The 10,180-nt window shown below is 37.9% G+C and overlaps 2 protein-coding genes across 3 annotated transcripts; one reads left to right on the top strand and one right to left on the bottom strand.

Moving 5' to 3' along the window:
- Positions 1-4,031: 4,031 nt before the first annotated feature.
- LOC141793802 (N-acetyllactosaminide beta-1,3-N-acetylglucosaminyltransferase 2) lies at positions 4,032-5,528 on the top strand. Its single transcript, XM_074674675.1, has one exon. The coding sequence runs from the start codon at positions 4,032-4,034 to the stop codon at positions 5,457-5,459; it is 1,428 nt and encodes a 475-aa protein (XP_074530776.1). The 3' UTR covers positions 5,460-5,528.
- Positions 5,529-6,647: 1,119 nt separating this feature from the next.
- On the bottom strand, positions 6,648-9,299 carry eif1ad (eukaryotic translation initiation factor 1A domain containing). 2 transcript variants are annotated; one of them, XR_012598411.1, is made up of 6 exons: positions 9,126-9,299; positions 8,651-8,769; positions 8,407-8,515; positions 7,952-8,060; positions 7,325-7,863; positions 6,648-7,211 (listed from the first exon to the last, which is right to left on the bottom strand). XR_012598411.1 is itself a non-coding variant. In XM_074674175.1 (5 exons), exons 2-5 carry the CDS (start codon positions 8,735-8,737, stop codon positions 7,614-7,616), a joined length of 555 nt encoding a protein of 184 aa, XP_074530276.1. In that variant the 5' UTR covers positions 8,738-8,769; positions 9,126-9,299; the 3' UTR covers positions 6,648-7,613. The 2 variants fall into 2 exon arrangements, 1 of the variants encoding a protein (XP_074530276.1); XM_074674175.1 differs by having other exon boundaries at positions 6,648-7,863.
- Positions 9,300-10,180: the final 881 nt, after the last annotated feature.

Genomic DNA, 10,180 nt, shown 5'->3' with positions numbered 1-10,180 from the left:
TCATCATGCATGTGCTGAGGAGTCCATTCCTCATCCTCTTCATCCTCATCATGATCATCTTCTGCTGACTGTTTGATGTCACTTGTGTAGCCATCCCATATATTTTTAATGTACTTTCTTTTTTGCTGTTCTTCTGTTCAACATAGAACAGAAATTTTGACTTCAAAGGAAATTTAACTGTGGAAATTTTCAAAATGCACCTGAAGATTGTTTTTTATTCATCATTTATAGATGCTAAGGGGAGGATCTGTTTTATCTGGACTGCAGCGCCACCTTTTGGCCTGGTGTCTCACTCACACTGTCGTGAAGACTTTAATTAAGGTGTGTGTTTGTTCTGGAATTAAATGGAGATCGGACCGAAACAAATTTTCTTTGTTCAAGACAACTTTTTGCTGGATACAATGTGCAGAGGTAAGATATTTATCAGTACAGTTATGTGGCGCTGTCATTTAAAACATGTCAACAAGCAAACGAAAGTTTGTACCGTAGTTTAGTAGCTGTTTATATTTAGCTGACAGGGTTGGAATGGACATTATCACAAACAGTTCGGCTCAGCAGTTTTAGCCTGTTCAGCTTTCTCCTGCTCTTCTGTCAGTTTTCTGTTTGACAGTTAGGCTCCTGTGTCCACCATCACTACAAAATTAATCACAGAAATTGTTTTCAGCAGAGAAAATCATGGATCTCTCTTCTCACCACCAAACTTAATCAGCCAGCATGGTGTTGTGAAAGAGACTTTGATGTGCTGAAAATTAATCCAGTTGGTTAAATAATAAACAGAGTGTTTGAATTTTCATACATAAAATGTAGATTACATTACATAAAGGTTACGTGACGATTCGGGGAAAAAAGCACTTTATATACCTGGAATATCAAATCTGATACAGACAGTATGAACAATAAATTAGTAAATATGCATTATTTTAATGTAAAAAATATTCAATCATTACTTGTTTGTTCATTTATTAAAAAATTTATTCATTCATTCACCAAAAAATTACCATCAAGTTGGATGTTATTCTTCTCACAACTTCTGAAAAATTAGCAATGATTTTCCTGAAAAAAAAAAGAAAGAAAATTGTGTGGATGGGAAAAAAAAGGAAGAAGAGGACTACAACACAACTTCAGCTGCCTGTAGTGAAATGATAATCCTCAAGAATACGTGTATCAGGTCATATACAACAGGTTTTAAAGGAAACTATGTATCATGTTGGTGAGATAGAGATCTTTGAAACTCATGTAATGTGAAACTTTTGTTATTTGGTGTAAACTATGTGAAAATGCACAGAGGTCTTTTCTGTTCTGTCAATAAGTGAAGCCATCTCTAAGTTTCATTTTAGGGGTTGCTGCACTGTAGGGATTTAACACACTTTTATTTCTCTACCTGATGTCCCTCTGTATAAAACTCAACCTCTCCCCTGAATGACCAGTGTTTGATCCAGGTTGAAAGACAAACGGTTTGACCAGCAGATAAACCGGTCACATACTGGTGTCATTCAGCTGTTTGTTTTTCTTAATTGGCAGATGAGTTTGAAGGCTGACATGTAAGATAAACAAGTTCGGAGAGTCATTTCAGTCACATGTTGACTGTTGAGTGTAAGGCTCTTTGTTGTTACTGAGCGAAGCTGAAACAGTGAGATCAGGAGTCAGTGAAGGCTGAGTTACCGTCAGTAAAGGCTTGTCACTTCATATTTAAATCTTCCTCCTGCTGAACGTTATGTCAGACCAGCTCTGTGGCTGACTCTACATTCCCCCATGAAGGAAAACATGTCTTTCCTGTTTGCAGTTGTCTCCTATTGGGTGTAGTTCGGTTCCTTTCTGGCACACCTGTGACGGTGAAGTGAAACTTGTGTCATTGTTGACACGTCTCAGGGAGATACAGACACATTATCAGACACCAGGTAAGATAGGATTTTGTCAGTTGAAATTAATGAGTTGTGACTATCTTTTTTTAAAAGCATTCTTCAGTATGGTTTGTGTTTTCATCAAACATGTGATGTCGACTGTGGTTACTGCTGCGTTCATCTGTTTTTTTAAGTGTAACTCACCTCATTTTAAAGGGTAACTATCCTTTATTGGCTCACAGATAACATCTTTCCATCATTTTAAATGGATAAGTTTCAGAGTTAATCCAGTTTTTGAATCAAACATTTTTACAATAAGGATTTTTTTTTTTTTTTGCTGATTCAGTGTTTTTCCAGTCAAATCAATCAATCCTTCTAAGCTGATGGAATTAGTCGAGCTGTCATGAATTTGTGCCATCTAGTCCTAAAAATGTTAGGAGGCTGTGTTAAATGTTGATAGAATTTTGATGGATTAAAAATCACTTACACCCTTTATCCAAAATAAAATAGGTCAAAGACAACATACTAAATGTTACAGCTGAGTGTGTTAAAAAAAAAAAAAAAAAGATAAACTTATTTTGACTTTGAGGTCAGCAACTCATTGGAACTTTCAAAATGATTTTTTTGTCCCATTTTTCCCTGAAAGAGGATTCCTGCTGTTGAACTGTTCATTATCATGTTCAACTGTTGTCTCGTTTTGTTTGTCATGTTTTATGGGCAACACATCAGGCCTGTAGGCAGTCAGGCTGGTTTAGCATGTAGAATCTGTTCCTACAGAGCCATACTGTTGTTACAACGTGCAGAACACGGTGTTACACTGCTTTGCTGAAGAATACAAGGTCAGGTACGACTGCAGTTCACAAAATGATTAAGGTCTGTTTGACCATCAACCTGCCTGGACCACTACACTTAACAAAAGACATGAATAGAAAGAGATGCCCCTCCAGATGTTGCTTTTTGTGTGTTATAAAACTTTTTCAGAGTTTTAAAGTTCTGTCCCAACTTTCTGAAATTTGCTGCTGGCATCAAATTGAAATTGAGTGTAATACGGTGCTAAACAAGTTTCTTAGACCACCACCAAGTGTCAGGTGTTTAACACTACCCTACATTAGCTGTGTGTAGTTGACTACCAAAACACTTTTTATGTTTCTGTTGGTTAATCCACCAGTATGTACAAGCTCTAATCGAAATGATATATTTAATGCTAAATATAGTTATTGTTTTTATCCATGAATTCTCAAATGTGCTGTTTTAAAAAAGCACAGTAAAGCAAAATTTTATTGTTTTGATTGTCAAATTAAAGTTATTCATTTTATTCCTGAACACAAACATGTGTTTCAGTATTTGTTTTATATATATATATATATATATATATATATATATATATATATATATATATATATATATATATATATATATATATATATATATATATATATATATATATATATATATATATATATATATATATATGTATGTATGTATGTAAATTTCTGACTTCTTCAAAGAATTTCAGTTTCCTGGCTCACATTTAGGAATAAAAACATAAAACCAGTTTGAAACTCCTCACTCCAGTTCAAATTGGTGAAGTGAAGGAAAATCTCTACAAAACAAAAAGTCAGAGATTGAAGCTCTTCAGGATGCTGGGTGGTTTTCTCATTTTTATAACAGGTGGTCTAATACATTATTCAAGTACTGTGTATGTGTTGGACTATTTTGTTCTTGATAAAGCATTTAAACTTTTAGTTTCAAAGCTCCGTTTTTCGCATATGCACTTTTTCTAGTTTAAAAATGGGTACATTTTTTTTTTTTTTAAACACTGAACACTTTTTTAATCAACATCTGACAGCATCCCATCATTTTTGGAATGAGGGTTTTAGATTTAAAGTTCCTCTGAATTTAAATATTCCCCACTCAAACCCAGCTGAGCCTTGAAAAGTGGTTAATGAAGGTCATCCAGGAGAATCAAAAGTCAGTATTGCATGTATTTTACAACTGACACTGTAATTATTTAAATATTTCATGTTCTCTGTTTTTTTTGTCTCTTCCATATTCTTTTCACCTGTTTTAATGAAGAACTTAAACAAAATTACCTTTTGGTTTACAGTGTTTTTTTTCTCCAACAGCATCTTTTTTTCATAAAGGGAACTTTTGAGCAAACTAACCCATTATTTGTTTTTTTGCAGCTAAATGGCCCGTTGCTACTGTCGCCTGCGTAGAGTGTTACTCTGTGTGTGTACCCCATGCATCCTGCTGTTCACTTTTTTCCTCTACATCTCTGTCATGATGTGTATGACCATGACTGGCTCAGCTTCTCCAGTGGTTATGGGTACAGCACTCATCAGGGAAAACACTCACTTTGTGGCCCCAGGAACTTATAGTAACAAAAGCTTTGCCCCGTATCCTCAAACTTTCTGGGGGATGGACCCACACAGGAAAGCCTTTTGGAATCAGCTCCAGCTGGCAGTAGATCGAGTCTTCAACCCAATCCTGCGCCCTTACACCGTTCATAAGGGATATGAAGAGAGTTTGTCTCATCAGTCTGTGGTGAAGCAGCATTTCTCTGAAGTTATAGATTTGGACAGCACAAAGAAAGAGTTTAAAAAGCTCCCACAGCAGATTCAAGACTTTATGAGCCACATGCATAGGAGGGACTACCCAGTCCTCAATCAACCAAATGGAGTGTGTGGAGCTGGGGCGAAGCATGAGAAAGAGCCCCCTCTGCTTCTTCTGGCCATCAAGACGAGTGAGCTGAATTTTAAAAACAGGCAGGCCATCAGGAAGACCTGGGGCCAGGCGGGCTGGGTATCAAGACAGAGGAGGAACAGCAGCACAGGAGGGGAGACTGGAGGATACGTCCGCAGGGTGTTTCTGCTGGGCAAAGAGGACACAGAGGATCTGGGTGTGGATGTGTCGAAGTTACTGCAGCTGGAGAGCGAAAAGTATGGAGATATTCTACAGTGGGATTTCAAGGATACTTTCTTCAACCTCACACTGAAAGATGTGCTTTTCTGGAGCTGGTTCTCACGCTTCTGTGGTCACACTCGTTTTGTCCTAAAGGGAGATGATGATGTCTTTGTAAACACTCTTAATATGATCACCTTCCTACAGGATCAGTTAAACAAACCAAAAGCAAATGAGACCTTACAAGAATTCATGTTTGGTGAAGTCATTGGAGCCGCCTTACCCAGTCGAGTCAACAAGTCCAAGTACTTCATCCCTGACAGCTTCTACAAAGGCCTCTATCCGGTATACGCAGGCGGTGGAGGGGTGCTGTACTCCGGCCTGCTGGCCAAACGTCTGCACATCATTTCTAAAAGAGTTCACCTGTACCCCATCGATGACGTTTATGTTGGGATGTGTATGGTGAGGCTTAACGCCCACCCAGTCCACCACCCGGCCTTTCTCACCTTTGACTTTCCCTCGCCAAAGGAAGAGGAGGAGACGTGCTCCTACCACACAATCTTGGTGGTCCACAAACGAAGCCCCGACCAGCTGATCAAACTTTGGGCGGATATGAAAAACACACAAAGACAGTGTGGACACGTGACCCTAAGGGTTGATGAAAAAAAGAAAGACAAAGACAAACCCCCAGTGACAGTGGCTTCTCCTCAGTGAATATAAAAAAGGCCTGTGGACTGAAGAATTTTAAAGTTTACATTTTATAAGTTTCTGTCAGAGTGGTGGAGAAATAACAAGGAGCAAGTGTTTGTATTTATTCTTTTGTTTAAGACATTCATGTCCAAATAGTGAAACGCATCATTATGGTATTAAAGGAAACAGTATTTATTAGCAAAGTTTAAATATTTTAGTATTTTCTACCATTTTTTTATAGATACGTTAAAATAATAATTTAAAAAAAAAAAAGATTTTTACAGTGGGTTTTTTTTTTGGAGGGACTCAAAGACGCTTTACAAAACAGATGTAAGTACAGGTATGAGTTATGTTTACGTTCATCATTTTTATATCTCACTGAGTGAAACTCAACTTTAAGGGAGCTCTCTGTCCTTTCAGGCCAATGAGTGTTGGCATTTCAGAATAAAATGACTCAAGAGTATTTATGAGTGTGACCATCCTCTGTTTTCTAACTTTTTTAGTTTCATCTATGCTTTTATAGAATTAAAACCTGTTTAAAGCTACTAAGTCTTTTATGGCTGAGGAGAGCGACTTCTAAACGAGGATCAGATACTGCTTCCATAAAAGGAGCAAACAAACATGTCCCTACCCTCTGTCTATATAAATCCCATGTATGACAAAAGTTATTGTGCTCATACAATCAGTTATACAATCAGAGTTGAATATTAAAAGTTAGCAGTGGTTGAACCAGTTGAACGGTGCTTGTGGGAAGGTTTAAACCTTTACATAACAGGTTTCAGTTAAACTGTGGGGTTGCTATGATTTGATCTCACAAGACTTCTTACAAAAGGTATGACGGCAACATTTTAAACAACAGTATCACAAAGTTATTCTTGTGTTTCAGATCTTATAACTCAGGAACACCTGGGAAAAAAATATGTATTGTTCCACTTCTTTGATTATTAAATAACTTGTAAAATGCACACTGCATGTGTGAAACACATCACTTCTATCAGGGAAATCTTGTCCCTCGAAGGCAAAACAGTGTTTTTGGCCCCTTCAGCTGTTGGCCAGTGAGAATTAACTTGATACATAGAAATATTCAGTTGTATTCATGTATTTCAAGCTCTGATCCAAAATGAAGATTTCACAAAAAATATCCTAAATCAGTGAAATTAGTTACACTGCAAACTCAGTGAACATGAAGTACTTTCTAAAAGCAAAAACCCTGTCCTATATTCAGACTGTGTAACTCATGTTTTGCCCTTACCCTCACCTCAGGGAACAGAGTGTCTATGTTCAAGGTTCATATGGAACTGGTTCCTCTGGCAGTAGAAACACACTGCTCGTTGCTTTGTGCCGCATGTTGTGAGCAAATGTTCCAGGCATTCGTACTTGTGAAAAATTCTTTAATTCTACATCATATTAATATCTCCACTGGTTAGAGAGTTAGATCTTTAAATCTGAAACAACATTAATGTCATTCTTTAGGGAAAAGCCATGATCGTTGAAATGTACAGGGACAATACAGCTAAGGAGGTAATCCATGAATTTGTGTCTTTTATTGCACAAACAAAATCTATGAGAGGAATGTCAGCAAAAGATGAGGCATAAAGTCATCATGAAGGCCAGCTAGCAAAGCATAGTGGCCACCAACCATTCAAAATCCATCCTGAAACTACAAAAGGCTCCACACAGGATTGATACCGATCCAACATGTTGCGACATGATTCCTCGAAAGGGACCGGTAAAACTAGAAAGGTGATCAAAATTTTCTCCACGTCACAGAGTCTCCTGGAATCAAGAATGACAGAAATGCATGACATCAACGATGACAAATGTTTTTAAAATCAGGTGAATTTGTTTGTCTCATGGTGATGAATGGAAACCTTTGGGAATAACTTTACCTTGAAACTTTGGCTGTTGATGCTGCACATCTGACAGAGCATGTGTGAGCTCCTTTCATTAACTTGTATTTCTAGAGCTCTTAACATTTGTATTCCAAAGCAGGACTGATTTTGCTCTTAAGCTAAGAGCATCAAACATATACAACAGGATTTTATACATTAGATACAGAGGCAGGGGGTGTGTCACTCTCTGTACAATAAATCATCAGATCAGTCTGTGACATCGTCTGATCACCAGCTCCAGATTGACACTCCTCCCATTTGTTTGTCCATGTCTCTCCAGCAGCCACTAGGAAATATTTTCTGTCCTCTCCTCTTTGTCACCCGTGTCCTCCTCGCTTTCCTCTTCCTCCTCGCTTTCCTCATCTTCCTCCTCGCTCTCGCTGTACTGATAGTTACGGCGGTTAGTGTTAACAAAGAGGTCACTCTCATCATCTTCAGAGTCGCTGGCATCCTCTTCCTGTGCTACGTCCTCATCCTCCCCCTGATGTTTGTTTGTACTGTCCTGCTCCGACGGCTCCTCCGTGAAGCCTTGTGGCCTGGCGGAAGTCGAAGATAAAACAAAACACTTTTAGTCACACTAACGGTGCTGCTATAGATGTGTTTTATCTATATGTCCGCACTAACCAGAGCTGCTCTCGTTGCAAATACTGGATGTGATCTTTGTAGAGAATGGAGCTGATCTCTGCTTTCACCTTCTCTCCCTCCTCAATGGGATCCACAATGACATAGTCACCTAAGAATCCGCGAGCAGGAAGTGTGAGAAACATAAAAAAATTAAATTACTGAGATTGAATATTGAAGATCACTATCAGTCATTAGTTTGATAAAAGATTTGAATTTGATTATCATGGCATTTATTCTTTTCATAAGCACCACACACCAAACAGCTGCAGAGCAACTTAAACAACGAAAAGGCTGCATTTACAGCTGCTGAGGTCATAAATGCAGGAAGAATACACTCTGAAAGAGCATGGTCAACAGATATCAGGACAGACTACGCTCAGATACATGAGATTTGTTCCACTTACTTTCATTATAAACTATTGAATGTATTCTTAATACAACACTCCATCACGTACCTCTCTTGATCCAGATGTTCTTGCGGAACTTGGTGGGCATGCTGACCAGGAAAGTCTCACCTTGTGCTGTAACAGCTTCATGAAGGTTGTTCCCGCGGCCACCAATAATCTATGAGAACACAAACAGAGGATGCAGACTACATGATAAGAAAAATGCATTACCGTTAACTGTGGTGTGGATAGATGTTTGCAGTCAATAAGTAGGACATTTTTACAAAATTTATTTTATTCATTCATTACTTGCCTTCACAATTTGCTGGGTTTCTGTCGGTGTGACGTAGTCTCCGAGGACTTCCTTGACAACATGCTTGCGTTTTGTAGCCTGAGACATTATAACATGTGGGCTTCAGGTTCTTTCGCCAGCTACAAAGCAAATATAGTGTGTGTTTAAAGAGCTGATACACAGTAAAGATCTGTGTTTACAAGTCAGGAGGCGGTAAAGCACATCGTGGACACAACAAAGATTTGCCAACTGTGCACATTGGACATGAACGCAACATTACATAATAAACTTTCTAGAGAAGGCAGATGATCTGAATTCATTTTAATGAAGCCCGGAGGAATATGAATCCTACATGTGGCCATCGTTCACTGTCAACATTTGGCATAAACACTGAGAGATATCTGCTTTCCTGATACAAACTAGTGCTAACTAAGTTAAGCTAACACTCGCTATCTTAACAAAACCCAATTTAACACATAAAGACTTTAATAAGAACCTTGAAAGATGTTGAGTATGTTTCTTCGAAGAAGATTATTATTTAACAGCTTGACATCAACCAAAAAAGTCGATAGAACGGCTAATTTCACTGGATTCTCGGTGTTTCCAAACCACATGCGTCCCTTTTCCGACAACGTCACGAGATACACTTCCGGTACGACGTCGTGTACGTCACCTTCAAAATAAAGGTGTTTGTTTGTAAGGATTTGCGGATGAGGTAAAAATCCAATTTTAAAAAATGAAATATAAATAAAATAAATAAAATGGACAAATAATTAAATTTTGTCTCTACATTTTCAATTTTCAACGATTGTGTGACAATGTATAAATAGAGCAGATATGTAAAATCGCATTTTCCCTGAAACATGCTTCTATTTTACTCTTCCATGTCATTCGTGGGAGATACACGTCTTGACGAAACGTTGTACCTGGAGCAGCATTCAAGACCACAAAATATGAAAGGTTGACTTGAGTTTCTAAACCTATGTGTTGCCTGGAATGGCAAAAACATATTGTATTCTACACTTGTTTTATTCCTGTTGTGCTTTCTTCTCCAAACTGGTGGCTTCAGTTTGGAAAGCTATAATACAATCAGTTACATAATGCAGATTTTAATACCTTTGCAGTATTTGTGTTTTTATCAACTAAGCTCTCAGACCATGAGGCATTTTGAACTTGTGAGTACTATCGCCTCGTTCAAATGGGCTCTTAAAAAAGTGAGGACCCAAGTAACATATCAGTTTTTCATAAAATAATGCTTCACCATACTTCCTCCCTTTTCAACAACAGTGGGAGGTGTGGAAAGAGGAGTTGAAAACCTCACAAAGATTTAAATGCCTTCCACATAAGAGAATGGTTGCTCAGCTTTTTTTTCCCCCCACTGTGTGTCACATATTGCACACAAGTGTAGTTCTCACTGGCACTGTGTTGAAAGCCATCAGCTGGGGAGCAGTATGTGTTTGGAGTTTCATTATGTTATAAAAAAACAAGATCAAGAAATAAATTTATATGTTTTTTTAAGATGTGTACCTGTACAAAATCAAGGAACTTTTC

Source organism: Halichoeres trimaculatus, unplaced genomic scaffold (assembly GCF_033239565.1).
Source record: "Halichoeres trimaculatus isolate MK-OKI-2021-1 unplaced genomic scaffold, fHalTri1.1 fHalTri1_scaffold_7, whole genome shotgun sequence".
Classification (NCBI taxonomy): domain Eukaryota; kingdom Metazoa; phylum Chordata; class Actinopteri; order Labriformes; family Labridae; genus Halichoeres; species Halichoeres trimaculatus.
The sequence above is the reverse complement of the archived record's forward strand: the minus strand, read 5'-3'. Positions and strand labels throughout refer to the sequence as shown.

What these genes read in the sequence shown, in the direction of transcription:
- eif1ad (XM_074674175.1), bottom strand. Translation starts at nt 8,737, where the DNA reads ATGTCTCAGGCTACAAAACGCAAGCATGTTGTCAAGGAAGTCCTCGGA. An exon ending in AAACCCAGCAAATTGTGAAG is followed by an intron (nt 8,516 to 8,650) that starts GCAAGTAATGAA and finishes GTGTTCTCATAG; the next exon opens with ATTATTGGTGGCCGCGGGAA. An exon ending in GAACATCTGGATCAAGAGAG is followed by an intron (nt 8,061 to 8,406) that starts GTACGTGATGGA and finishes GCGGATTCTTAG; the next exon opens with GTGACTATGTCATTGTGGAT.
- LOC141793802 (XM_074674675.1), top strand. Translation starts at nt 4,032, where the DNA reads ATGGCCCGTTGCTACTGTCGCCTGCGTAGAGTGTTACTCTGTGTGTGT.